This window comes from Fusarium solani, assembly GCF_023522795.1.
Source record: "Fusarium solani strain SB1 chromosome Unknown bctg00000010, whole genome shotgun sequence".
In the NCBI taxonomy this organism is placed as follows: Eukaryota; Fungi; Ascomycota; class Sordariomycetes; order Hypocreales; family Nectriaceae; genus Fusarium; species Fusarium solani.
Window position 1 is genome coordinate 2,809,541 of NW_027072147.1, and position 27,831 is coordinate 2,837,371.

Consider the following 27,831-nt stretch of genomic DNA (forward strand, 5'->3'; position numbering starts at 1 on the left):
ACGCAGCGTAGACTATTTCACTGTTATGGAAACATAACTTGCTTCGATCTCAAGTTTAAAGATTTGTACTGTCTACAAGAATGCTCCAGTAAACTCATGGCTATGCTTTATGGTATCCATGTCTTATGACGCTTTAGAAGACATCTCCCTCCTTCTCCTCTTATCGTACGCCCGGAACACCGCATCCCTCATCAGCTTCTCAGGAGCCCGCCTCATTGTAAACATCTCAAACTGCATCATGCCCTGCTCTGGTAGAACCTGAAGACCATCTACAGCTATCCATCCCCGATCACTCATACCCCGGACTTGCTTTAGCAACGGGGTCTCCAGCGGCGTGTAGGAGAGCTGTCAGGACACTGTCAGTTAAATGTACATATAGAATTAGAGGTCCTAGACATTACCTCAATCACAACTCCGCCAGTCGGGCTTGCAAGCCAGTCGGGCGGGATGCTCGTGTTGACAGAGCATGACCCGTCAAGATCCCGGGTAGCGACGCATGATACAACAATCGTCGGGGGGTTCGAATCTTCCGGCCAGACATCGTCTTTTGAGCCGATGACCTTGAACGTGGGGTTTGCGCCGTGGTCGGGGCTCTCGCCGCTTCTGTCTCTCCCACAGGGATCCCTCTCATCCTGGCTGTCACTTCGGTAAGGCCTGCCATCAAACTGTTTCGCAAGCTCCTCTGCCCTCTGAACAGTGCGGTTGTGGACAAATATGGTACCGACTCCAAGCCTAATTAGTGCGTATGCTGCTGCACGAGCCATTCCTCCTGCACCCACGATGAGAGCAGTCGTCCGGCGCTTGACAGCGTTGATGGGAGACAGATTCCGGCGAACGCAAGTGTGAATACCGATCCAGTCTGTATTTTCTCCAAAGAGCGCCGCCATCGGCCCAGCCCTGTTCCTATCCAGCAGAGAGTCCATGGTCGGTCCCTTTAGCGATAGTAATGTGTTGACGGCGCCAATGGCCCTCGCCTCACGGCTCATGAAGTCTACTAGCGGAATCACTTCCCTCTTGAACGGCGCCGTAATACTCGCCCCTCCAAAGTCAGGGTCGTTGATCAATCCCCTAAGCTCATCCAGAGAGTCGTGGGAAAAGACCTCATAGCGGTGCGGCATGCCAAACAGCTGGAACGCAGCGTTGTGCATGGCCGGCGAGAGACTCTGGGAGACGTTGTTCCCGTAGATGCCAAAATACTGCGCGTCTAGCAGAAACGACGAGAAGAGGGCTTTTTGGGACTCTTGGACTGTGAGGAGGGGGCTTGATGAACAGTCTGGAGCTAGGCTCCGGACGACGGGGTGTGTGACGGGGCTGAGGATCGAGTTCAAGGAGCAGGACATGCGTCCCAGACGGCCTGTGTTGTATGCTATCACGGGGATGGTGCGCTCTTGAGAGGTCTTGACTTGGTGGAGGAAATATTGCACTGTGAAGTTGTCGGCTGTGGACATCGCCTCCTGGCAGATTCGGACCATGTCGCATCCTAGCTCCTGCGCACGATGGACCAGATTCCATCGTCCTGGGGAATTCCAGCCCTGAGCAGCGGGGTTGGGCTCTGTATAATGTGCTAGTATCTTTGTCCGCCCTTTGCAGGCGACTAAGTGGCGAATCTTGTCCTCGTCGCACTCGAGGTCGACGCAGAGATATTCCGGCGCCAGTCGCAGGCCGTGGTGGAGGAGACTAAAGTACGCGTCCTGGTCTACGGCTTCTACGCCGTCAGCTCGCCAAGAGCAGGAAGCGTCGGTGAGTATATGGTATAGCATCGGCAGCCGGATGTTCCTCCGAGCAACGCAGATCAGCCGGCTTATTCGGTCTGCCACCGCATCGTCAAAGACTGTCCCCTGATTGCGGAGCTCAGACAGAGAGATTGTGAGTTCCAGTGCATCCGCCTCCATGTCTACACCGCGGAACTTGGGCCCCAGGGCCTCGAGCGTTGACAGCGGCATCATCAGGGCGTATGTAAAACCCCTTGCTTCTGGTGGCAGCGAAGAAAGGCTGTGGCAGGCCCTGTACTTGCAACTCTGGCCGTCCCGTCTCATGATCCCGTTGATCAGGTGGAGGAAGTCCTCCTCAACGCTCTTTAGCGCAAGCGACCTCGGGGACTGGTTCCCAGAGAGAGAGGTCGGCTCGGATTCGGAGAGCGACATGTCCGAGAGATTGTAGAACTCGAAGCTCGACAAGCCCCGGTAAGCAGGCCCCGTCCGACGGATGAGGTTCTTGATAGTCGCCACGTCCCATACTATCAAGTGCCGCTGGATCTCTTCCGCGTCTCGCACGATGTATACGACGGGATGACTCTTTGAGTATTCTGCGAGCCACCCTTTGCCCGTCCCCTCAACAACACCAGGACCGCAGACAATGACGGAGCCCGTCGGATTATCAAAGAGCATGGACCGCATCAGTCGCAGCTCCTCCTGGCGGTATTGGGAGATGCCGTGAGCGGATTTGTACGCAGCTCGCGATAGACCCGTAACTTTGTAGAAATACTGGTCGCCGTCGAGGAGTCGGAAGCCTAACGCGTTCGAGGCCATGACTGCTAGCGTGGACATGCCAGTTCCCCTCATGCCGACGAGAGCGATAGATGCGCCAGCACCATATCTAGCCGCGCTGCATGCTGGGGCTGTTGGGGACTGAGGACGAGTTGGCGCTCTGGAAGTCGGCGCGCTTGAGGGTCCCGGCTCGCTGATGACGTGGGTTCGGCATGGGGTCGATGGTGAGTTGTCATGCAATCGCGAAGCTTTGCTGGGTGTGGTTGACATTTCTTCACGAGAGCAGCCGACGCCTGACAGTCATTTCACTCTCAAGACACTCTTCTTTGGCGTTTTCTCACTTTCTCAGCACCTTGTTCCAAATGGCAAGTCTTTCGCTTGAGAGGGTCGACGGAATTGTTAGTCGTCTCGGCCAATCAGCATGAGGCGGCAAAGATCTTTTCCGGACTGACTCGTGGGCAGAGAAACCTCGTCTGAGGCATCAGGCCGGTCGAGGATGGCAATCGCAGCCAAAGTCCAAGGTTGACTACGATTGTTGGATGAGAAATATCTACCAGGTTGCCAATGGGTTACCAACCTCCAACATCGTGATGGACCGCCGAGCAGGAAACCGCCCGGACACACCAGATGACCGTTCCGCACCGCGACGCTCAAAAAGAAGCAGGACTGAAGCCGAAAACTCAGACGAAGGACCCCATGGCAAAGCGCGTCACCGCGTTACCAGGGCCTGCAATGAGTGTAGGAGACGAAAGGACCGCTGCGACGGCCAGCGTCCAGCATGCATGTCGTGCGTTGCCGGGTCCAGGGCCTGCAGCTACGGAGGACCGTCCAAGAAACGAGGACTGCGGACGGGATATGTCAGAGCGCTTGAGATTCTGCTAGGGTTGATCTTCAGTACGGTTGAGGAGAGTGAGAGCTGGATATGCGGCCTCTTGCAGGGCAACGACGAGAATGCTACGTTCCGGCCCAAAGCTCTGGAGGCGCACGTCTCCAGCGAGAGGGCCCCCGAAATATTACTGGAAGCTTGGCGGAAGGGCCCGACTGTGAAGCTAGTTGAGCAGTTGCTGGAAGCACCCGATGGCGACGACGATGGCACAGACTCGACAAAGCACTTTGACGTCAAATTGGCTGAGGCGCTGGCCTTGTCCCACAGAGGGGGACGTGGCAAGCCTTTCGTTGACTCCAACCAGGGAGCTCTCCTGAGTCCGATGAACACCGACACGACTCCAATGGCTACAGTCGCTCTCAGCTCAGGCACCCCGAGGGGCGAATCCCATCCAGTGTTCAGCACAGAGGCCAGAGAGTCATCACTAGGGGGGCCAATCAGTTTGCCCCTGGACCCAGGTCTTTCAGTTCCCTCCGATCCGCCTCCTGTACCTCAGTTGCCGAGCCACTGGCCGTATCTCCTGGATCTATACTTTGCAACCACGCACTGCTGGTTTCCCATCTCCCAGAAGCACGAACTTTTACGTACGGCTTACACCCTCGCCAACGCCACTGCCGGCCTGGACTCCGTCTCCCAAGGGGACTCGGCGTTTCTATACGCTGTCCTATTCTACACTTCACACCAGGCCATCATGATCCCGACCTCGCCGAAGCCATTAGAATACCAAGATCCCGTTGCTCAGTTTGAAACTTTGGCGCAAGGCAAATTGTTCGATAATCCAAGTGGTTACGACCTTGGTCATCTACGAGCCTTGATGCTGCGATGTCTCCTCAAGATTGACATGGGGCTATGGGCTGGAGCATGGGGTGACATTGGCCGTGCTGTGTATACTGCTGTCTCGATTGGCCTTATTCCGCACAGCTCAACGACGCCCTCTCTCTGTGAGGACGGAGTCAAGCGCACAATGCTGGGCTGCTTCACCTTGGAGGCCCTCGTCAGTGCCCGCCTGAACACCAAACCCCATTTCCGGCCCTCGGATGTCACATCCATCGGTATGCTACAAATCGACGGCCTCGAAGAGTGGGAACCCTGGCAACCCAAAGTTCAACTCGTGGGTAATAGTTCGTCCGTCCAGACTAGACCCCTCCTGCATACCCCTGGACATGTCGTCAGCACATTTAATTCTCTCCTAGAAGTCATGGTCCTTCTCAACGACGCCATTCACGGCCGCAAAAGGAAAATTTCAGACGAGAGACGGTATGAAAGGCTTGAAAAGTTCAGGCGGAAACTGGAGAGCCTGCATGACTTGCCTACAGGAGTTAACATGCCACCGCAAGCCTTGAGTCTCCTGGTTGCCACTGTTGCTGTTTTTGAAGCCTCAGCGGCCGAGCGGGTGGCCATCTCGGGTACAGGTCCAGGCCATCTGACTAGCTGCTGGAAGAACATGAAGTGTCTTGGCAACGTTTTGGAAGAGCGCACCCAAGTAATGGGACGGTGCTCAATTCCCCCAATAGTAAAGGTCTTCGTCGCATTACTGGGGGAGTCACTCGAGCGATACATCAACAATGGAGCTGACCATGAGGTCCAGTGCCTAGCAGATTCATTATCCAGATGGCTAGCTACTTGGAGTGACGCCAAATCTAACACAAGTCTCGACCCCAGCACCGATTCAAACCCTCACAACTCCATTAATGGACGAGAAAGCCATTCCTTCGATTCACTCCAACCTCCAGCTTTACATAGGAACATTGCAATAGCGGAAGCCATACCTTCTGAAACACCCTTGATCGAGCAAGCTACTGACATGCTCTTGGATGATCCAAATCCTCAGCCACCTGTTCAACTACCTTCACGCCAGCCAAACCCATTACAAGGAGCAGAAAATTGCTCGACACCTGCCAGCTTCAATTCAGGCGTAAACCTCGAACCGTTGGCAGGCTCTTTAGAAGACTTTGATGGTGACGGCCTGTTTGATAGTCTTGCCACATTAGACTCGGCTGATTGGTAAGTTTCTCCTTTTGATGTCCTCCCCGATGGCGGACTGACTCCTTAGGCTCGCCAACCCTCCCGAGTTCATGCAGCATCTTGGGATTCTAGGGGATCCACCGTCAGATTTAGGGAGTATTTTTGATACGGGACCTTGATCATAGAATTGGAGTTCAGGATGGAGCAATTTGTGCGTTAAGAAGCGGCCGCCTGTCCCTATCTCTTAGCACCAGGGGAATATACATAGATCAGTCGTCGTTGGTGCAACGGCGATGGAGAATCCCATGGAAAAAATGCGGTCAACAGAACGTAATAAAATGACCGTTCAACACATGATTAAGGTTACAGCTACTATCTACCCGCTAGAAATACTCTGATATCGGGCAGATCCCCAATTTTCCCGGAACAGGATTCTGCCGCCAGCCATTAATGGTCGGCAAGTCAAAACATGCACCATGGCTTTTACAATATCATCCTTGACGGCGTTAAGGATTGAACCGCATCATCTAATCATTGATTTGAGAGTTCCATTTGCTTGAACACGATTTCCCAGAATCCAACGCAGCTATGACTGTCTTCCGTCCCGCTCTTCTCTCCGCCTCCCTCGGCCGAGCATGGCTCCACGACTTCACAAAAAAAGCCCAGCAAGCAGCCGAGGCTGGCTTTGAAGGAATCGAGATCTTCTACGAGGACCTAGAATATCAGGCTAAGCAGCTCGGCGACATCAAAGCCCCAACTATCGATCATCTCCTTACTACAGCTTTACACATGCGCAAGGTCGTAGACGGCCTCAACCTCGAAGTCATCGGCCTCCAGCCCTTCCTCTTCTACGAGGGTCTGCTCGATCGCGAGCAGCACGCCCGGCTCATCGAGAAAGCCAAGCTGTGGTTCAAGATCGCCGCGCTCCTCGGGACAAACACCATCCAGATCCCGGCCAATTTCCTACCCGCCGACAAGTTGACGGGGGACATGAACGTCATTGTAGGAGACATGCTGGAGCTTGCAGACATGGGGTTGAAAGAAAATCCACCCATTCGCTTTGCCTACGAGAGTCTTTGCTGGAGCACGCATATCGACACGTGGGAGAAGTCGTGGGAGGTAGTCAAACAAGTCGATAGACCAAACTTTGGTCTTTGCCTCGACACGTTCAATATCGCCGGTCGGGTGTGGGCAGATCCGGCGTCTCCGACGGGCAAGACGCCCAATGCAGACGCGGACTTGAAGGAGTCTCTAGATAGGCTCCTCCGAGACGTTGATCTCGACAAGGTGTTTTACATCCAGGTTGTCGACGCGGAAAAGATGGGCTCCCCGCTTGTGAAGGGGCACCCGTACCATGTGGATGGCAACCCGCCGAGGATGAACTGGTCGAGGAACGCCAGAGCGTACATCTACGAGACTGATCGGGGGGCATATTTACCCGTTGAAGATATCGCGCGGGTGCTCATTAGGGGGCTGGGATACAAGGGGTTTGTGTCGATGGAGCTCTTCTCGAGGACCATGGCCGAGGAGGGAGAGGATGTGCCGAGGCAGCATGCTCAGAGGGGGATTGCAGCATGGAAGAAGTTTGCTGAGCGTCTGAACCTGAACTAGGGATTGAAGCTGACATGTCTCAACTAAACGACAATGTGTTCTTCATTAGAGTTGAAGCCCGGCCCTTAATGGATTAACTGAGCCAGAAGATCGTCTCAACTAAATTGTCAAAAAGCACATCAACCGTCAATCTTGGTTTAATTTCAGTCCTTAATGAGGGCTAGAAGTTGATTGCCGCACTCTTCTCCGCCGCTTCCAAAAGCGCCTTCCACGCCCCATCCTTATCCAGCTTCTCAACCCTCTCATCCCCAGCCCACAGCCTCCACTGCTCTTCAATCTGATACCCGATGACATGCGTCCCCTCCACAGCCGGCCACCCCTTCTCTTCGGCGAGCTTGGTCATCCTCGTCCGCCTCGGCTTAAAGCACATGTCCAACAATATGCCCTTTTCGGGTCGCGACAGAAATTCCTCCAGCGACGCCTTCACAGCCAACTCGTCGGGCGTCTTTGGCTCTAGGTCCGGCACCGTGCCAACAACATAGTACGGCGTCTCGAGGTTCTTCGCCTCTCCCGCCTTCACGTGGATGATCTTGGGAGCAGGCGATATCCTCTTCGAATCACTCACCAGATCCACCACCTCTTGATCATCTCGGTTCAGTACGTAAATCACAGACGACTTGAAATATGTGCTAAGCACATACACAGCCGCCCGGCTCGCGCCGCCAGCTCCCACAATCAACGCCGGTTTATTAACCACCGGCGTCCCTGGCTCGTCCCCCTTCTCGAGCAGGCAGCCCTTTATGCCCAGCCAGTCTGTGTTTGTGCCACGCAGCTTCCGCGGTTCCTCCCAGTCGCGATAGACGTTATTGCAGGCGCCGATGGTGGTAGCCAGCTCGTCGAGGGCGTCGAGGCGGGGGATGACGGTGTTCTTGTACGGCATTGTGATGACAAGGCCGGCTGTGGTGTCTGACCGGGCGAGCTGGATGAGGGCGTCGAGGGTGATGCACTCTGTGGCGTGAAAAGTCCAAGGGAGGCCGAGGGAGTGTGCGATGTGGTTGTGCATGGGAGGGGCGATGGAGTGGCCCACCCCGATACCGACGAGGTGCAGTGTGCGTTGTTCAGGAGCCATGGTGAGATTGTTGAGGTGGGATGGCAATGGGTGTTGTCTGGCCAAGGATGCCATCAGCAAGAGAATGGTTATATGAGATGAGCCGTAGCTTGCAGCAGACGGACTATTCCTTTGCCGCCACAAGATGCATTGGACAGACCCGGAGAGATTACCGCCGATCCGCTGAGAGACACGCAGGAATCCGAATCTCCTAACCTCATAAGACTATCTTTCATCATACGCATCGCTACCTTTATTAGCGGTTAAGACTGAATCGGCGCATCACGCACAGGACGGAACTTCAAACAGGCATTCTAGTCAAGACCCCAGAAATTCTAGTATTCTTCATTGAACCAACAATGACAAGGTCTACAAATCAGCCCTTGCATCCTCCCCTGCCCACGCCCTCCGAATCACCTCCCTGATAGCCATCCGCTCAACCTCCCTCGGATTCCAATACGGTTTCGAGATAGCAATATCCGCAGCCTTGTCCACATCACTCTCTTTCATCCCCAACGCCTTCAAGCTCCTCTCAACCTTGATTTTCTCCAGCAGCACGTTCAACCCTTTGATAGCATCCCCGTTGCTCTCCGGCAGCGCCCCCGCGAGAAGCTTCATCGCCTCCGGCACCTTGGGCGCATTGTAGGACAGCGCATGGGGCAGCACGATGGTGTGAGTCTCTGCATGGGGCAAGTCGAAGCTCCCGCCCAAAGTGTGACATAGCTTGTGGTGCAGCGACATGCCCACGCTTCCGAGGCATGTGCCGCACAGCCAGGCGCCGTAGAGGGCGGAGGAACGAGCAGACTTGGACGTCGGGTCGTGAATCAGCTCTGGTAAGGAAGTTGCCAGCGCTTTCACACCCTCTACTGCCAAGAGACTGATGATGGGGTTGCTGTTGCGGGGATAGAGTGCTTCGACTGCATGGGCTATGGCATTGACGCCGCTCGTGGCTGTAAGCCCAACAGGCAGAGTCAGCGTCAAGTCGACATCGTAAATGACAACCGTAGGAAGAATCTTGGGGTCTGATCTAGTCTCCTTTCGACCGTCCGCTGTCTCTCCCAGAATGGGAGTAACCTCGCTGCCAGCGTAGGTCGTGGGAATAGCGATGTGAGGCAGCCCCGTTCGGATGCTGATGGCTTTACCCAGTCCGATGGTGCTCCCACCACCGATGCTGACCAGAGCGTCGGCTTTGGACGAGGTCGCGAGGTCGCAGGCGCGCTGTGTCACGTCGGTGGGGGTGTGCATGCGGGCTTCGCTGAAGAGCGCGGCGGTTTTCCCTTGGAGGATTGTCGAGACATCTTGGGCTTGGGCGGTCTGGTGTGGGGTTGAGAGGAGGAGGGGGCGGGATGCGCCGAGCTTGGAGAGCTCTGAGGGGAGCTTGTGGATGGTGCCTGAGCCGAAGATGACACGGCCGGGGTTGGCGTTGTACTCGAAGTCCATTGCAGTCGCTGAATTAGAGAGATGCAGTATCTCGTTGGATCACCAGCGAGGACCACCAGCAGTCATGATCAAATCTTTTGGCTTTTTACGGGATGGCTTTCAGCCGTTCCTCTGAAGCACTCCATCGGCTGCTACATCTCCGATGGTCTGCTAACTCCCGGGATATTTGCCGGGGTAGAACTCTCTCCATTCCCCCGCCGGATCGGATCGTCATGACATCGACCCCATGTTGAAACGGCAGATGTCTTAGCCGCTTCGGATGCAAGCCACGATCCGATCCGAGTCTGACGGATCCGAGGGCATCGGGAATCATACGATTTCGAAAACAGCATTGATGACAATCCAAATACTTCTAGTGGTCCATACCAATTGACCTTGAAAACACAGTCTAGCCCAGTCAACCACAGCCAGCAACACCACAATGGACCCCTCATCCGTGGACCTCCCCCCGCTCAAGGACCTCACAATCGACAACATCACAGAAAACGTCCACGCCATCAACTCAAGATGTGACAACCCCCGCATGAAGTTCCTTTTCGAGAAGCTCGTCTCCCACGTCCACGACTTTGCCCGCGAGACGCGCCTCACCACCTCCGAGTGGGAGGCAGCTATCACGTTCCTCACCCAGGTCGGCCAGATCTGCACCGACGTCCGGCAGGAGTTCATCCTCCTATCCGACATCATCGGGCTCTCCCTGCTAGTCGACTCGATTGACCACCCGAAACCCGAAGCGTCCACTGAAGGCACCGTCCTGGGGCCGTTTCATACGCACGAGGCCGAGGACCTGCAGAACGGGTCGGCTATCTCGCATGACCCAGACGGTGAGCCGATGCTCGTGGTATGCACGGTCAAGGATACAAAGGGAAATCCGATCCCCAATGTGAAGATTGATGTGTGGGAGACGGACTCGAAGGGTTTCTATGACGTTCAGTATCCGGACCACGATGGGCCGGACGGTCGGGCAGTGGTGCATAGCGATGAGGACGGCGCGTTCTTCTTCAAGGCTATTGTTCCGGTGCCGTATCCTATTCCTAGCGATGGGCCTGTTGGGAAGCTGCTGAAGAAGCTGCATCGGCATCCATACCGGCCGAGTCATTTCCATTTTCTCTTTGACAAGCCGGGATACGATCGTCTCATCACGTAAGTCTTCTTCAACTAAGCTTTCTGGCACTTTCTGACAATTCACAGAGCACTGTATCTCCGAGGAGATCCATACGAGAGGTCTGACGCCGTGTTTGGAGTCAAGGAGTCGCTCATCGTAGAGCTGAAGAATGTATCAGACGTGGAAGGGCTAGCGGAGAAGCATGGCGTGGATCCTTCTACCAAGCTGATGAAGTACGACTTTGTACTCGTCACAGACAAGGAAGCGAGCGATCTTCGGGATCAGAAGGCGATGGAGGCGATGGAGAAGCAGGGGGCTACTGGGATGGTAATCATTAATGGGGTGTTGGTTCCTGATGTTGATTAATGAAAATTCAATTCATGCATGCTGTTCATCAACTATGGTTGACTTTCTAATGCAAGCTTCTGTCTTGCAACATCTGAAATCGGTTCTCGATTCTCAGTACTTGGTTTTTTGGGTTATCTCTAGCAACGGCAGCTTACTTCAGATAACACCATTCGATGGGATTTCTATCGACGTGCTATAACTCGGCGTATCGCTAAGCAGATAAACATGCGCACCGCCCAGCTCCTGAATTTCCGGACCCTCGAGACGGGGTCCTCCAAACAGCCACGCCCATGATGCGATGCCGGGAAGAGCATTACTAAACCTGTTCAAACGTCTCTCTAGCCTTGCATAGGTTATTGTTGAGCACCTCCGCCTTTGGTATAAAGGCAATTACTCCAGTATCATTCCCGAACAAGCCGTCACAAGACTTTGCCAGTTGTTGAAACTCCAAGCTGGTTGATGAATGTGGTGATCTCTGGAAGTACGTTTGAGGCTGGGGAACCCGAGATCGGCCCCCCGCAGCCGGTGGGCAGGTCAAATAGACGGAGAGGGTTAGATAGTGGGAAGAAGTGATGTTGCTCCAGCTGTCGGGCCAGCGACGGAACGAAGAGGACATGGAATCTCTGGAACTTTAGATCATTCATACCATATAGTAGAGTCCTCCCACTTCCGGCAGGTTGCTTGTTGTCCGAATAGTTTTATTCCTGGATAAGTCGAGATGCGCTGCTAAGTCATCTGAGGCCATATACCCTGGAGTCCTTTATATTCGAGTGCCCGTGGCCATTTCGAGGATGAGTTTGTTTCCACTTTCGTATCACCGTCTCTGGTGGTATTTTTTGTCCATGAGGCGAGCGTTGCCTCGATCGCGTCCTTCTTACGGAAGGAATGAAGAATATGATGATTTGTCCGTTGTGGTTATATAATGCTGGCGGTGCTTACATTTAGGAGATGAGCTGCTCCAGCAGCACGAAAATTGCACGGCCCTCCAGTATGCTCCCTTATCTCGTCATCTGTGATTCGGTCAGAGTCATGTTTTGTGGCCTACTAGTTGTCAAGGTAAAGCACAAGCAAGTCTCGCAAATGTAGGTGCCAATAGAGCTGCAGAGACCTTGGGCATCTTTAACATTGTCAATGGAGACTACCGAGGAGCCGCCTGAGCGGTACAAGATTAAATAAAAGCAACTTATGAGCCTCTTGTTTTCTACAACAGCGTGACTCATTCCTTCAGAGGCCAAAAGGCTCGATTTCCACCGTTGTGTTTTTCTCTAATGCCTCCTTCACCGCAGGGATAGACCCTTTTAGTATCCGTATGATTCAGTCATTAACGTAGAAGGTTTGGCTTTTGACCAACGCCACACGGCGTACGCAGAGAGTTCTATGTCCGGTGTGCAGAGATTCAGAGCGGGTACGAGCACCGTCGACTGGGAGCTATTTTTATATGCTTAATTCTACCCGAGCAGGGGCTCAAGCTGGGGTCAGCCAAATACGACATGCGAATCCGACGTGCGATGTGGCAACCCTGCCCCAGGCTCTGGTGGCCTCATGTTGGGCTAACACAGCTCGCCTACTAACCGCGGAGTCGGGTTCGCTGTCATGATCCCAGTAGGTCTCGGGCGACTGTCAAAAGGCCGTTAAGGGGCAATTTGGGGTTTAAATGCAGTCTTAATGAATGTGGCTGCTGTCTCCTGACTTGCACTTCAAGAGCTCTGTGCCTCTTTGACAATCATTTCACTATTTCCAAATGGCGTCTCCAAGTTCCTCAAGCAAGGTTGATGGCAACCTGTCACGCCACTGTAAGTTTCTGTCTTGATTCTTGTCGGTTGTTTGAGTTTATGCATTGTGACGATGCAGTGGATGCACCATAAGGCTACGGAGAGATCTTCGGTCGATCTCTGCAGGGGCATCGCTAACCAGATCTGATAGCTACACCAACATCCGACGATGAAGCAACTCTCAACTTAGAGACAAAAGCCTCGCGAACTTCAACCGACTCAAAGCAACGCAATGAACGAGAAGAAGATTTGGAGATGGGCAGGGCTGCCTGTCAGTCAGATTCTCCTTCGGACAACGACAACCAGGAGAAGGAGAGCATCCAATCCGAGAGCCGAGACGACTCATCACCGAATGATCCCGATATTGTGTGGTGGGACAGCGATACAGACCCCGAGAACCCATACCACTGGCCAAAATGGAGAAAGTTGACCAACTGCGGTCTCATCAGTTTGCTCACCCTCATCGAGCCTCTCGCGTCGTCCATCTTCGCGCCTGGTATCCCAGAGCTGATGAGAGACTTTGAGAGCACCAACTCCGAGTTGGGAGCCTTTGTCATGTCGGTATACGTTCTGGGCTTCGCCTTTGGTCCTATGATTCTGGCTCCGTTGTCTGAGATGTGGGGACGTGTGCCCGTGTACCACGTTTGCAACGTCTTCTTCCTGGCCTTCACTATTGCTTGTGCCGTCGCACCCTCTCTGGATACCCTCATTGTCTTTCGCTTTCTCGCTGGGACGTTTGGAGCTGCGCCCATGACCAACGGAGGTGGCAGTATCGCCGACATGTTCCCAGCTGAAGAGAGAGCAGGAGTCATGGCAGTCTTCTCTGTTGGCCCTCTGATCGGCCCCATTATTGGTCCTGTCATTGGCGGCTTCCTAACAGAAGCAAAAGGTTGGCGATGGGACTTTTGGGTGATTGCCATGGTCAGTGGTGCCATCATGATCGGCATGTTTGTCACGATGAAGGAGAGTTATGCCCCTATCATCTTGGAACGAAAAACGATCCGACTTCGCAAGGAAACCGGCAACGACCGTCTACGCTCAAAGTTGGATACTGGACTCACCAAGAACGAGCTTCTCAAGCGATGCATCGTGAGACCCGCTAAGCTACTGGTCTTTTCCCCTATCTGCACCATCTTTGCTGTGTACCTGGCAATCATTTACGGTTACCTCTATCTCCTCTTTACCTCGGTGCCTTATGTATTTGAGGAGGCGTATGGGTTCTCTACGAAGACGGTTGGCCTGGTTTATCTTGGTCTTGGTATCGGTAGCTTCGTGGGTATGGGTTGGTTCGCGTTTGACAGCAACAAGGAAGTCAAGAAGCAAATGGCTGTCGACAACTTCAAGCCCGAGTCTCGACTGAAGCTGCTTCCGGCCGCTGCCATCATTTTTCCCATCGGCTTTTTCATCTACGGCTGGACTGCAGACTACAAGACTCACTGGATGGCTCCCATCATTGGACTAGCCATTATTGGCATTGGTAAGTTTCCCCTTGCTCATTTCAGAGTCATAGCTGACCGGTTAGGCAACCTTGTCTGCTTCATGGCCATCTGCGTCTATCTTGTCGACGCATACGAAATGTACGCCGCCTCGGCACTCGCAGCCAACACCATCATGAGATCAGTCGCTGGTGCTACTCTCCCCCTGTGCGGAATGAAGATGTACAATGCGCTGGGGCTTGGCTGGGGAAACAGCATGCTCGGGTTCATTGCTGTCGCACTTATCCCTATTCCATTCCTTATCCTGAGATACGGCGAGATGCTGAGGAAGAAGTACGAGATCAGCAACCTCTAACCATCTCCTTACATTCTTCTTTTTCAATGACGTATCCGTCATAGACATGATCAAAGAACACAGGAAGAGATACACACCAGCATCAAAACCCAATGCTGATCTCCTTGCATCTTGTAGAATTACTCCCCTCCCGGAAAAGATTGGGCTTTTAGAAGGCGTTAGACATATTTCTTTCAAGAATTAATAAGTATATAGACTGTTTCTATTCATTCATCTATGGGTCCATCTCATCCACATCAATCTGTTCCATCAGAGCCTTTTTAGGCCAAGCAATCCATTCATGCCATCTTTCATCCAATGCACACTCGACAGAAGCCATGACATTTGAGCTCCATTCTCGGTTCATCCAATGAGGATGCTCAAATGGTCTTGTTAGTGCCGCATAATGCGCTAGGATGATGAGCGCAACGTGGTGGTTGTTGCTGATGAGCTCGATGAACACCTGGGTCAAGGACATGGGCCACAGCCAGATGCGGCGGGCACGAGCTGACATGGTATCAGTGGTGCAGGCTGTGTGAGTGGTCCTTAATGATTCAATAGCTAGGAGACAGGAAGACTGAACATTGATGACGCTGAATGTCGGGCTCAGTTCCCTGGCAAGGCCGTATAGCTTCTCCATGCGGTTCTGGAAGGCACCAGTACGCTTGACTGGCAATGGTTCGTTCTGTTCGAGAAGCGGTGCTAGTGGCCCGTCACGACTCCATGTCTCTATTGGCTTAAACTCGCAAATGCTCTTGATTCCTTGGAGTAGGATGAATGACTGCGCAATGTCTCTCGGAGCTGGCAATCCACAGTCCTGACGGTCGGCGATGGAGCACATGCTGAGAATGAAGACGAATGTAGCAAGGAAAAAGTAGGGCTCAAAGTTATCCTCGTTGATGTCTTGAAGCTTGGTCGCAAAATTTTGCACTGCAAGGCTCTGGTAATGTGACGAGATTAATGTGTATTCCCTGCGTTGATCTGGATGACTTTGAGCATAGTGCATTGCTGATAGCCCAAGCAGACCATGCATGAGAAAGTCCTAATACTATTTGTTAGAATAGCTGACGGTGCATACCAGGAAGGGCATCATACATGAGAGAAAGCTATCTCGGGCACGACCTTCCTCCAGACATCTTCGGTAGCTGGCTCCTGCATGAGGATTGTACAAACAACAGTGTCATAATGATGGAGTAATCGCAAGCTTTGCATCCATGTTGGGGACGGGTGGCATGATTCATTTTCGGAAGACGTCCCGGGGGATGCAGTCGACAAGCCGGGTTGGGTTGAAAGCAGAGAGGGAGAGTCAAGCGATGTAGGCGACCTTGCCTGGTCTCTTGGAGACGTCGCGGTCGCAGAACTCTGCTGGGGGCCTTGGGTTAAGCTGCAAACAACGTCGAACCGGACGCAGTTGCGACAAGGGCGCTGCTCATCACACTAGCCTCTCTCAGCGAGATTCAGCGACTGGCGGTGGGGAGATTCACCTTGACATGCCGTGCCTTGCATCGGAGGCAGCCCGTCCGGGACTTTTTGTGGCCGAGCCGCTTGGATGGTGGTCGCATTCTCCAAGCGATGTGATAGACGTCGTCTCCCTTGAACGGTGAGGGCAAGAATGGCGCGAGATCCTCTTGGCTTCGTATGGCGACTGTCAGCTTTAGGCTCGGAAATCGCTTTCGCATTCCGCAGGCTAATACGACCGGGTTCGGGGGGACGAATCTTAAGTAGGCCTCTTTACCCTGACCGGGGTCCTTGGCGCGAGGTCCACCCCGTCACTCGTCGTATGAGTCCACGTTTTGTTACCGAGATTCCCTCAGATGGTTTTTCAAGATCAGATTGTCTTGAGTAAACATCCGTTTTGGAGTTGACCATAGTTTTCACTGGCAATTCTTCTCGACAGAGCATCGGAAGCAGGATGACAAGCGAATGCCCCGGTACTTCCGGTGGACAAGTCAAGGTTATTGGATGGGTATAGGCATGTACTATTGGTTAGTCACTAACAGTAATCGCCCCCATTACGCTCAAGTTTCCATGCGTCTGTTAGTACAATTTCTTAATTACTTGGCTGTACTAGGGTGCCGTGCCGCGGCGGGAACAAAACTCTCACCATCGCCAAGAGCGCCGGGTTGCTGCTAGGCCCCGAAAGCCCGAGACCGAAACCGGGATTGCCAGGGCCTCGTGTTGGCCTATTCCACGTCAGCTTCACAGGGCTGGGAATGCGGATGACAGTTCTAGCGATGGCTTCAAAAGAGTCACGTCGCATTGTCGCAAGCTCATGGCGCAACTGCAACTATTTTACCCTGCTGCAGCCCCCATTCAGTAGTACCCGTATACGCGTACTCGCATACTCCAAGCTGTTGCAGCAATCCGATGTGGTCTTGTGAGACCCCCAACCGACTCTATTCACCCTACATAACAACACATGCTTCTGGACTTGAATTTCCAGGCCTTTCCCTCAGAGCTGGCTCCGTATCCAGATCGTCCCAGTAAATATAGTCCATGAAACCCGAACGGCAGGCCTCGAATGCTTCGCCCATGATCCTCAAGCATTGCTGGTCCTGCTCCGCCAGCGCCAGAAGTACGAGTGTGATTCGCTTATCCGCTGGTCCAGGCCTCTCGTACGCGTCGATGTACGATCGATTTCTTGCTTCGCTAAGACGATCCTCGATTTGGGCAAACACCCACAAAAAGACGACAATCGAAGACAGATAATTGAAGCTAAGGAGTGGCCTCATCCCGGCAACATCGCTCAGAATGTCGGCTCTGGCGAATTCCAGGAGATCACGACCGGTAACTTGGGATGCGGTCTTGCGCGCTGCTCCAGTAGCCATGTCTAGGCTGCCAGGCGCCATGCTTCGGTACCCTTGTGTCGTGATTGAGTCAATGAGGGATTGTGGGATGGCTGTCTCGGTCTTCTTGATATTGGCCAACTTGTCGGCCATCTCCAGTATTGCACTCTCATCCACTCCAGCTGCCTTGGCTCGGAGAAAGAGTGGTGAATCTTTGAGCTGAGACTTCTTCAAAGAAGCAAGTCGACGAAGAAACATGACACTACCAAAGTGAAGGTCCTCGTCAGGGATCGCGTCGGGATTCCAATCCGCCTTTCGACAGAGCAACAAGGTAGGCTTTTGTTGGAAGAACCGGTTCACACTTGGACTGAGATGTTTATGCATATCGTTGGTAAGGCCATGCTCTTTCGTGGTTTGCGGGTTGGCTCTTGAAAGCCCAGAGCCCTTTTCGCCGACCTTTTTGAGAAGCGCTTGACTGAAATCTGAGGTTGGGGCACGCCCACTCGCAAAGAAAGACTCCGTCATTAAGTCGTGAAGTGTCTGGAATAACCCGACAGGGCGTGTTAAGTAACCTTTCTGGACGAGCATGTTGTGCAGGTGAATCAGCAACATCGGCTCAGGGATCTTGTCCCAAAGCGATACGCCCATGATGTATGCAAGTTCGAGACCTTCCATGAGACCAACACCACAAAGGAATGGGGAATATTCCCAAAGACCGTTTGAGTTGTGGCCAGAGAAGCGTGATGGTGGTATCGTCGTTAACCCGGACATGTACTTGCTCTCTCCAAGCCAGTTGACGAAATCCTCCATCTCCATCTGGAGGAGTAGAAAGATGTTCTTGAGTTCCGGGTGATCGCCATCCTTTGTGAGAGCGGATTTCACCATGCCCACCGATGCGCAATAGCCTCTGGCAAACCTCTTGTTCTCGCGGTCTAGAAAGAGGTCTACATCCCGCCTCGGGCAAAATCTGGGAGCTGGTGCTTCCAAGACGTGGCCTCGCAAGGTACTGAGTTGCCAGCCGCGGGAGACTGTCATAGCATCAACGATACACTGCAGTTGAAACACATGATGGGGTTGAATCATCTTTCGCGGGTCCGCTCCAGGCTTTTTCATGGCCATAGAGGTGATTTCTCCGGCGAACTCATTCAATCCGTACAATCTGCGGTGAACTGCCCAAGGGCCAGTGGCAGACCAGTCGACTCTCTCATAGACATGTTTTTCGCCCTTCATCGTGTTTCTCTGCACCACAATCGCCGAGTACACGTTGACAAGGTCGTACAGCCACTTGATGGTATAAGACCGCCGCCAATCAAGTCGCTGCTGCTTTGTCGCTTTTCGCAGGTTGAAGTTCGGATCCCAATTCGCAATCTTCGCCTGCATCGCTTTGGTGGGCTTTCCGCTTCGGTTGAGCTGAAAGTCGGTCACAAAGTCCACAAGATCCTGGTAGACGTAGATGAGAAACTGCTCCTTGACGTCGACAGCAGTCTCTTCGGGCTTGTTGTGTAGTCTGCCATGGGGGTCAATGGCGTACTTTGCGATGGTAAATTTGCCTTGAGCCTTGTCCGGGTCGCCGCGCGTGATCGTTTTCATGATCGTTTCATACGAGTCGTGACCGGGGAAGTCCACAAAAATGGCCGAACTTGTCTGTTTGACCATCGAGACGGCCATGTTGGCTACGGCTCCAGCCACGGCGCCGTTAAGGCCTTGGTACGCAACCTCCTTCCAGAGAGCTTGGTTGTACGCCCTAAGGTCAATCCATTCATTCACAGCCGTGTACACAGCCATCAGGTAGTCCGTCATGATCCCGTCGGCGTCCTCAATGATTCTAACGCTTTCCATGGGAATTTCATCCTTATCAGTGTCCCCAGCGGTAGGTGTCTTCTTGGTATTCTTCTGTTTCTTCGATTTCTTGCCCTTTTTGCCTTTTTTGGCCTTTCCGGGCTTTCTTGAAATCTTCCGTGGAGCCGATGAGGTTTGAGCCTCTTCTTCTTCTTCGCTCGAGCCTTCGTCCTCGGCCTCAACGGTCAAGTTTTTGAACATATTCTCAAAGATGACTTGTTCCACATCCTGGTCCTCCTCGGAGACCTGTTTGCTCGGGCTCTGTTTCCATGAGTCGCCTCCGAGAATGGCAAACGCTTGCCGGAGCGTGTCAATAAAGTGTTTGTGACTCGCGTTGCTACGCTTTAGATCCTCATCCTCATTTGAGCCAACGAGCTGATGAAAAGCGCTATTTATGGTGGTTCTCGCTGCAATGATTGACTCAAACAGTCGATAGATGGCACCGGGGACTGGTTCGCCATGTTGTGCGATGAGTTTCGCCATGAAGATGAGGCCGGCCACGGTTGTTTGGCCTGTTGTGTTGGGCTGGGCGACAGTTTCATCTTTGGATGACTTGATAATCCGATTCGACACATTAATCAGCCAGTAGAGAAGATACTTAGTATCTTTCTTGTACTCGAGATAGATATTGTGTCGTTCCATTTGGATTGAAGAACAAGGTTGAGCCGTATTGCAAGGATCCAGGTTGTCAGGGTGTTTTGAGAGGTGGAGGATGCACCTGGTTGGGCATCACGTGTTGTCACGTGCGCCCCTCCAAACTCAACTCCAGGGTACCTCCATCAGACCCTGGAGTTGACAACTTGCAAGACTCCTAGGAGAGGAAGATCTGGAAAGGTGGTCAGCGCATTTTGAGTTGGTAATGCCCATGCTTTCTTTGGAGAAGGTTGTTGAGTGGTTGTCATTTTTGAGTACGTGAAAGTTCACTGAAGGCCTCTTTATGTAGACCTCAGGAGCGAACGGATACTATGTTCCTTTTCAACTAACAATGTACCTGTTCACGTCTCGTGGCGTTCGCCATCGGTATTGTTCTGAATTGACAAACGTATTTCTATTACTATTATTAGTGCCCTTTGTTGAATAAAAAGTGTCATTATTGTCAACAAAAAGAGGAAAACAGGTGATTGAAAGACAAGCGTGTATTGTTTGTCCACTTCTACACAACTTGTGAGTCATTGTTATCTTGGATACCATCAATTACTAGCCTTGATCGTCATTTGTACATGCTAGTGCAACTCTCACACTTATTCCGCTGCGGTGATGGTTGTGAACTTCTCTCCGGTACTCGCTTCCTCCGATCGCCACAATGAAGTGACGGTCTTCCACTGGGTGTAAAACCTCAACCCATCCTTTCCATAAAAGTTGGCAAGGCCAGTTCCAGCCACACTTCGCTTGTTTCCGGTAAAGGAAAACATAGGGAGCGGTACAGGGATCGGCACGTTGATTCCAACTTGGCCAGCATCAATCTCCTGTTGGAACAAGGAGGCCTTTGCACCAGAGTTGGTGAAGATGACAGCCCCGTTGCCCCAGGCATTGGAGTTGATCAAGGAAATGCCGTCTTTGAGACTTGCCTCTTCCATGCACAGTAGGACAGGGCCAAAGATCTCTTCCTTGTAGCACTCCATATCCGGACGAACGCCAGCAATAATAGTTGGTCCGACCTGAATTGAGTGGGTTAGTGTGCTGTCACACTCATCTATCATCAAGACTTACCCAGTTGCCGTTGGGGAAGCCCTCAGGCTTATATCCACGTCCATCTAAGACGATTCTTGCCCCTTCCTTTTCTGCACTCGTGATGAGAGCCTCGCATCGCTCTCGGCTTTGGGGAGTGATCACAGGGCCAAAGTCAGACTTGGGGTCGAATCCACTTCCGGCGACGTAGGTCTTGGCTTTGTTGACAAGATCTGGCAACCATTCCTTGGCATCTCCAAGCATAACCAACACGCTCAAGGCCATGCATCGCTGCCCAGCAGCTCCAAAAGCAGCTCCTGCGATGGCGTCGAGAGCATGATTCTTGTTGGCGTCAGGGCTTAGAAGAGCATGGTTTTTAGCGCCCAAGTTGGCTTGCACACGCTTGCCGTTGGCGCTTCCCCTCTGATAGATGTATTCACCGGCCTTGTTGGAGCCGACAAAGGAGATGGCCTGAATCTCGGGTTCATCAAGAAGGAAATTGACTGCATCCTTGGCACCGTGGATGACATTGACCACACCAGGTGGGAAGCCGGCTTCTCTGCAAAGCTCGGCAATCATCATGGCAGCCCCTGGGTCACGCTCAGATGGTTTGACGATGATGCAGTTTCCGGTGACAGTGGCAATTGGCAAACTCCACAGGGGAATCATGGCAGGAAAGTTGAATGGGCAGATCGCTGCCACAACTCCCAATGGCTGACGGTAAGACCGAGTCTCCATGTCCTTTGCCACCTCGAGCACTTCGCCCGTCAGCTGCGTGGTGATTCCACAGGCTGTTTCGCACACCTGGAGACCGCGCAAAACATCGCCTTTCGCATCAGCAAACGTCTTTCCTTGCTCCGTCACAATACTGGTGGCGAGGTCATCCATATGCTTCCGGACCAAATGGGTGAGCCGAAACATGATCTGTTGTCTCTTGATAATGCTGGTCTTCTTCCAGCCAGGAAATGCGGCCTTCGCAGACCGGACTGCCTCCTTCAACTCATCATTGGTGCTCTCAGGGACCCGTGTCAGGAGTTCGTTTGTTGCAGGATCGTGCACGTCGATCCATTGTGTCGCGTTGGAGGTCACGAGCTCATTGTCGATGAAGTTTTGCGTTGACGGTAAGCTGGCGAGCTTCTCATGATTGCCAGGATACGCAAAGGACTTGAAAATAGAGTTGGATTGGGCCATCGTGACAGCAGAAAGGTAATAAGTTGTAGAATGAGAGGTGTCAAGAGCAGAGTTCAATCAAGAGCCGCGCTGTACGGAGTAGCGGAAACCTTCCTGATGTGACAAAGTCACAAAGGGCGGTGGACTCCGAGCGGTGGGCTCCGACTGTCTCATTACCCCGCATCCTTGCTTAAAGCGACTGTCCGTGTGACAAGTGTATGGAGCGGGGCCGGTATCCGGCCGCCGGCGAGCGACTTGGGGATGACATTATCGGAGGCGAGATAGTGAACAGTGGGTTCAATGCGTCAAGATAAGAGCTCCTATGTTCTGTTTAGGCAGGAAGCTTAAACGATATCTGGGCTTGGTCTTTCGTGACGAATCATGGCATGTACCCATAGTGTGTATCTCCAAGTGGCCAAACCGAATTGTAGATCAAACGCCGAAGTCGCTAATGAGAGGGGCATCTGTGGCTTCTTGGCTCACTTATCAACATTCTAGAGTGCATCCTGGCGGCTCCGTTCACGGCGAATGAATGACTATCCATATTAGCGAACATCCTGACCTTCATCATTCATGCAAGTTCATAAGATTGATAGATTGGCGAAGTTTGACCTCTCTGATGAGCTGCTTTGGTTCCCCAATCCAGCTCGCATTCATTGGGTACCCTATTTAGCAATTGTTGCTGCGACCGCTGCATTTGATCTCAAATTTCAAACTTTCTGTAAAAACTACAGAGTCCTCAAATGATAATTTAATTACTCCATAAGTGATACTGCTGTCAAGGCCATCCAGACTTGACTCATGAGTTCAACCCATCCCCCACGACAACAAGGCGGCCCCTGTCCATACGGACACCATGGAGCTGATTCACATCGTTTCCAAGACGTACTTGATCCCTTCCCACACTTCTTGGGCGGTAGACAGGATTTCCTGTGGAGGCAGAACAAACCCACTGGCCCCGTTCCAACCTGGACGAAGCTCGATCGTCCACGCAAATTCTGCCCCAGCCTTGCCCGCCATGTAATCAGGTGAGGTACCGGTGGTCGGATACAGAGTGGAACAGCTTGGACCGTAAGTGTACTGCGTGCCGTTGACCTTGAAAATCTGGTGTACCATCTCACCAGCGAGCTTCATCTGTGTCTTGTTGTTCGCGGCCACAACATCACAGTCGTAACCATATGGCAGGAGGATATACTGCCCATAACTGTGGAAGTCGATGAAGAGCTTGATGTCGTTGGACTGTGTCAGGTTCTTGGTAAAATCGACAATGGCGCTGATCTCAGGCGTATCTCCTGGTGCTTTACCCTTGTAGATCTCTGAGCATGGCTCGGTGGATGCGCCGCGCTCAAGTTCCCACTTGTAAGGCCAGTTCCGGTTTCCGTCCGTTCCCACACAAGAAGTTCCTTTGCGAGGCTGGCGGTTCTTCCTCCATAAACGATCTTTAGACTGAGTGTAGACAAACCCTGAGTTTGGGTTAGCAGATGTGACGCCCATTTGGTTGAAAACTCGCCGTCGGGGTTGACAAATGGAATTATGTAGAAGTCGTGTTTGTCGACAATTTCCCTAATGTCATAATCACTCAGATAACCACTGATGAGCTGCCATGCAAGGTATTCTTGGACCTATGTTATTGTTGGTCATCCAACCCAAGAATGGTAGCTAGAGTCCTTCACTCACAGGAGCTGCAATCCACTCACGCGCATGGACTGTGGCGTGGAAGTAGATGGCAGGCTTCTTCCCCTTGCCACCTTTGCCCCAGAAGTGAATACCGTAGATATCTCGGCCCTGGTACGACTTGCCGGTGACGAATATTTCCGAGTTGGTGGGGAATGCAGCATGGAGGTCCTCGAAGAATCCGCGGTGATCCGTGTAGTTGTGGTAGGTGTTGAACCATGAGAGGTCAGGCAGGGGAGTCATGAGTTCTCCCGACTTAAATGACGCACCCTGCTCTATAATTGCCAACAATCAGCATTCATTCGTTTTAAGCTGGTGAACTGGCGTACTGCTGATATAAGGCTCAAAGGCGCCTTCAATGGCAAAGTCAGCGCCCAGGTCATGACTGATCACTGTCGCCTGAAGACCCAGGGCCTCGAAATCGGAGATGCTTCGAGGAGGAATAGCAATATCTAGGTGTTCGGAATGGCCTTCTTCGCACCTGAGAAAGACAGAGTCGAAGGATGACAGCTGGTCTCTGATTTGCTCGATGTTCTCGCCAGCTGCGACGCGAAAGGCTATGTACCCATCGTAGGAAACCCATTCGGCTAAGACGAGGGCGAAGAGCCAGGAAAGGAGAAGAAGGTGAACCCCCGCCTTCATTTTGATGTGAACTTGGAGGGCCTCGGAGCACGAGGTGCAGTCGGGTGTCAGTCGATATTAGTCACTTGTCGACGATTAGGACAAGTGTGTCTGATCGGCTTGGTGACTTGAGTTCTGACCCCTCCGTACGGGGATATTATATATCTAGTGAATGCGATACTCAATCACTGTCATTACAATCCGCGGGACGGTGCATGAGCAATAGGGGTCTCTTATTGCCCGCCATGAGGCCATCCGGCGGGTTTGTTTGATGGGTGTCTCATCCAGAACAAACACGACTCAACCAATTTGTATAGACTGTGATTAACATAACGAGCTTTATAGTTATCTCATGTTTAAGTTTGGATGGATGTATGATGCCAGTTATGGCTTAGTGTTCCCCTATAGCTGCCAGGGTGTGGACAGGTCCTGCGTGCTGATGTGGAAAAGAGCTACTCTTCAAAGACGTCAAGGTCCTGGCTAGTTAACTTTCAAGTCTCTGGGGATATTTGCATGATAACTGCCGCTTAATACTTGGGGATAGTATATCAGGCCGAATGCTCATAGCTTACTGAAGAATCCCTTTCATGGTTGTTGATGACGACTCCCCTCCGCTCGATCAAGCAGGGCATCAGTCACTTTTATCATCCACCTACTTATCTTTTACCATTCACAAACATCACTGACATTGAATTGTGTCACAATCCATTGCGCTGTACTAAAATCTTCATCCTCTCGTACATCAGTGTGACCCATTGTGCCGGCTGTGGAACAGTCGATGCCATCAGCTGAGAGAAGCAGACTATGTGTCAGTCACCCAACTCAACGTCTCCAATTCATTTGGAGTGACAGTTATATGACTATTTACAAAAGGTGTTCCAAACTTTTCATTGTGTGAGAATATTAGCATACAGAGGCAGTAAATGCCTGAGCAATTTGACTGAGCCTGAAATCACACATTTGGCAAACTCCATAGGAAATCCCAGGACCTGTCCTCTTGTTCGGCAAATTCAGGTGCACCGTTAGAAAACCCAAATGGCGCAATGCTTGGATCAAAAGGAAGCGCCAACCAGTCGTCGACGGCTGGCATTGGCACGTCCCCCAAACTCTCTCCCTGCGGAACACCACTGTCGAAAGCCCACTGAGTGCTTTCATCAACCAGAGGGATGCCTCTTGGGATAGATGTTGGGACCATCCCCTGCCTAAACTTTTCCAGATGCATCTCCAGTAGCTCTCCGTAGCGGGAGGCGAGGTGCATCTCGTCCAGGTTACTTGCTTTTAGTGCCTCAATACTCCTCTCCAAGACGTTCAAAGAAGCCTCCAGGTCCGTAGTGCGGCTTCCCAGACTAAGAGCCTTCAATAAAAAGATGGAAGCCATAATGATGCGAAGAAACACTCTGACAGGGCAGTATCGGAGCGTACCAGCCTCGGAAAGCCTGTTGATTGACTCAAGAGCCTGGCATGAGCCATCAATCACCTCCCTGATGAAGGAATAGTCGGTCGCTGTGATAGAAGATTGGAAAATGTCGGTATTGATGGAATTGGGAGGTCTCCCGCCGAGGACGCGATCAACGACGGCTTGGATCCCCAGTGAGTTCATGAAGGCGCGGAGATAGTTGAACTCGATCGAGAGGTCTTCGTAGGCATGTGCTGACAGGTCTAGACGATCAATAGTCAGCAGGTTTGACGAGACAGAGAAGGGAATACATACTTTCTCGACAAAGGTGAGTTGCTTTCCACGTCGCCAACTGTTGCTGGAAGTGCTTGATGATGTTTACATATCTGCCACTGCTCAAGATCTCGCGAATGGCCGTCGCTGATGGACAGAGTACGTCGATAATGGTTCTTGAGAGGCTGGTAAGGTTGAGCCAGGCATTGACGCTGGCCGAGTCATCTTGCTGGCCCTGTGAGCGCTCCGACATGAATCGGGAGATAGAGGTAGGCATCATGGAAGGACACCCTAGTCTACTAGACTGTTGTTCCAAAAAGATGTAAAGAAGGTCACGCAGACGTGTCTGCTGGGCTTGAAGGCCTGGAGGCTGGACGGGTCCTGAGTCGCTTGTATCGCAAACCCCCAACTCAAGGGCCAAGGATTGTGCGCATCCCAGAAGCATCCAAGACATGCGGTCTGAAGTCTTTGCAGGAAGGATAACGTCACGAAGCCATAGAGCGTTGTTGTCATCAGTGGCGTCTGCTTGATTCCCGAACTGATCATCTCGAGGATCCGGAAATGAGAGGAGAAGGGAAGAGTCCCAGCCATCCGCGGCAGGTGGCAAGTGTATTGCTTGCGGGTGCCATTCAATAATGAGTAGCAGAGCCTCGATTGATCCTCTCGTCCTTGTCTTGGCTTTGGATCGCTTTTCTTGCCCGAAGATGATCCTCATCACAAGGTGCTGACAGTGCTCCCATAGCCGGTGGTGCACGAGAGTACTCCGAGTAATGCCACTAGCACCCTGTAGGATGTGATATCTAGAAGAAATCATGAGGATCACGCAACAGAGAAGAGGTTCTTGTGTGATGATCTTGTAGTGCTTGTCTTGGCTCAAGTCAAGTCCCTTGGATACTAAGGAGAGGGGTGCCAGGTTGTGCTGAAATCTGTTGAGAGGGACATGGTCCACCATGGTTAGCAACAGATCCGTCGGCATGCAGTTACAACTTACAATTCCATGTAGGTGACTGCTTCTTCAGCTGTGAACCATCCCATCTTAACGAACCGGAAAGCTCGCCAAACTGTCAATGCATCGGGGGATGCGGGTGACAGGTAGATTGGTCTTGAAGTTCTCATCGATACAGTTGTTTGAGGAGTCACTATCTCGGCCCCTGGGTGCAGCGGGTGTTGTGAAACCGAAGGCGGATTGCTGGGTGTTGTTCCGTCTTGTTTGACATGTTCGATGGCAGCTTGAAACAATAGTCGGAGGGCGTCTTTGCCATTGGAGACCAATGTTCTCATAACACTGTCAGTGAGGTCTCCGGTGGGCCCCGTCGAGCCAAGAGAGGGAGAGGTGCCGGTGCCCTCTTGACGTGATTGAGGGAGGTCTTGGGCCAGGATGTTGCCCACTGCTAATGGAAGATCTTGGTAATCTTGTGCGGGAAGGACAACATCGCTGGCATCGTTTAGGAGCTGCGAGGGCTCCTCGGTGTATGTATCAGGCTCCTCGCGAGGGAAAGTTGACGCTCGAGCAGGTGATGTGCTCTCGCGTGTAGAGCTGCCTTCTGTCTAAATGTCAGTCCTCCATCTGCTTGACCGATAGCGATTCATGGGCATGTTCGGCATACCCTCTTTTGATGAACCTCTCCTACCGGCCGCGTCCCTTTTTCGATGTGAACGTTCGTGGCTGAAGATGCATTCCTTCAGCTCTCGTTGACACCTCAAGCAGGAGGCGCCGGGCGTATCAACAACGCAGCGGATCTTCTTCCTTCGGCATAGTTCGCATGCTTGATAGCCCCGTCGGAAATCCCGTACGCGTCGGCCGCGAGTGGGCCCATCGGCGCGAGGCAAAGTGGGCTGGGGTTGGGCGTCGTTATCCATTCAAAGCGGAGGGAATAGGCATGTCCTGATCTGAGTAGAGAATTGCAAGGGAGTCGCTTGGATGAGACCTCGGCCGGTCAGGAATCGGAAAGTGGCGGATGGTGACGGACTTAAAT

At 52.4% G+C, this 27,831-nt stretch overlaps 10 protein-coding genes across 10 annotated transcripts; 2 read left to right on the forward strand and 8 right to left on the reverse strand.

The window, feature by feature from the left end:
- Positions 1–123: 123 nt before the first annotated feature.
- MRS44_014994 (uncharacterized protein) lies at positions 124–2,756 on the reverse strand (the record flags this gene model as incomplete). Its single annotated transcript, XM_046272996.2, has 2 exons — positions 124–345; positions 402–2,756. The coding sequence occupies 2 exons, from the start codon at positions 2,754–2,756 to the stop codon at positions 124–126; spliced, it is 2,577 nt and encodes an 858-aa protein (XP_046128090.2).
- Positions 2,757–7,108: 4,352 nt separating this feature from the next.
- MRS44_014995 (uncharacterized protein) lies at positions 7,109–8,017 on the reverse strand (the record flags this gene model as incomplete). The annotated part of the gene is made up of 1 exon (XM_046271415.2): positions 7,109–8,017. The coding sequence occupies one exon, from the start codon at positions 8,015–8,017 to the stop codon at positions 7,109–7,111; it is 909 nt and encodes a 302-aa protein (XP_046128093.2).
- A 348-nt stretch (positions 8,018–8,365) lies between these two features.
- On the reverse strand, positions 8,366–9,436 carry MRS44_014996 (uncharacterized protein; the record flags this gene model as incomplete). Its single annotated transcript, XM_046277274.2, has 1 exon — positions 8,366–9,436. The coding sequence occupies one exon, from the start codon at positions 9,434–9,436 to the stop codon at positions 8,366–8,368; it is 1,071 nt and encodes a 356-aa protein (XP_046128094.2).
- A 421-nt stretch (positions 9,437–9,857) lies between these two features.
- On the forward strand, positions 9,858–10,904 carry MRS44_014997 (uncharacterized protein; the record flags this gene model as incomplete). The annotated part of the gene is made up of 2 exons (XM_046282389.2): positions 9,858–10,576; positions 10,625–10,904. 2 exons carry the CDS (start codon positions 9,858–9,860, stop codon positions 10,902–10,904), a joined length of 999 nt encoding a protein of 332 aa, XP_046128095.1.
- A 1,723-nt stretch (positions 10,905–12,627) lies between these two features.
- MRS44_014998 (uncharacterized protein) lies at positions 12,628–14,449 on the forward strand (the record flags this gene model as incomplete). The annotated part of the gene is made up of 2 exons (XM_065618622.1): positions 12,628–12,679; positions 12,810–14,449. 2 exons carry the CDS (start codon positions 12,628–12,630, stop codon positions 14,447–14,449), a joined length of 1,692 nt encoding a protein of 563 aa, XP_065474694.1.
- Positions 14,450–14,663: 214 nt separating this feature from the next.
- Positions 14,664–15,586, reverse strand: MRS44_014999 (uncharacterized protein; the record flags this gene model as incomplete). The annotated part of the gene is made up of 2 exons (XM_046281563.2): positions 14,664–15,470; positions 15,524–15,586. The coding sequence occupies 2 exons, from the start codon at positions 15,584–15,586 to the stop codon at positions 14,664–14,666; spliced, it is 870 nt and encodes a 289-aa protein (XP_046128097.1).
- Positions 15,587–16,833: 1,247 nt separating this feature from the next.
- Positions 16,834–19,695, reverse strand: MRS44_015000 (uncharacterized protein; the record flags this gene model as incomplete). The annotated part of the gene is made up of 1 exon (XM_046284284.2): positions 16,834–19,695. The coding sequence occupies one exon, from the start codon at positions 19,693–19,695 to the stop codon at positions 16,834–16,836; it is 2,862 nt and encodes a 953-aa protein (XP_046128098.2).
- Positions 19,696–20,294: 599 nt separating this feature from the next.
- On the reverse strand, positions 20,295–21,912 carry MRS44_015001 (uncharacterized protein; the record flags this gene model as incomplete). Its single annotated transcript, XM_046272998.2, has 2 exons — positions 20,295–20,711; positions 20,764–21,912. The coding sequence occupies 2 exons, from the start codon at positions 21,910–21,912 to the stop codon at positions 20,295–20,297; spliced, it is 1,566 nt and encodes a 521-aa protein (XP_046128099.2).
- Positions 21,913–22,758: 846 nt separating this feature from the next.
- MRS44_015002 (uncharacterized protein) lies at positions 22,759–24,207 on the reverse strand (the record flags this gene model as incomplete). The annotated part of the gene is made up of 3 exons (XM_065618623.1): positions 22,759–23,354; positions 23,589–23,840; positions 23,895–24,207. 3 exons carry the CDS (start codon positions 24,205–24,207, stop codon positions 22,759–22,761), a joined length of 1,161 nt encoding a protein of 386 aa, XP_065474695.1.
- Positions 24,208–25,138: 931 nt separating this feature from the next.
- On the reverse strand, positions 25,139–27,715 carry MRS44_015003 (uncharacterized protein; the record flags this gene model as incomplete). The annotated part of the gene is made up of 4 exons (XM_046272999.2): positions 25,139–25,845; positions 25,898–26,781; positions 26,847–27,399; positions 27,463–27,715. The coding sequence occupies 4 exons, from the start codon at positions 27,713–27,715 to the stop codon at positions 25,139–25,141; spliced, it is 2,397 nt and encodes a 798-aa protein (XP_046128101.2).
- Positions 27,716–27,831: the final 116 nt, after the last annotated feature.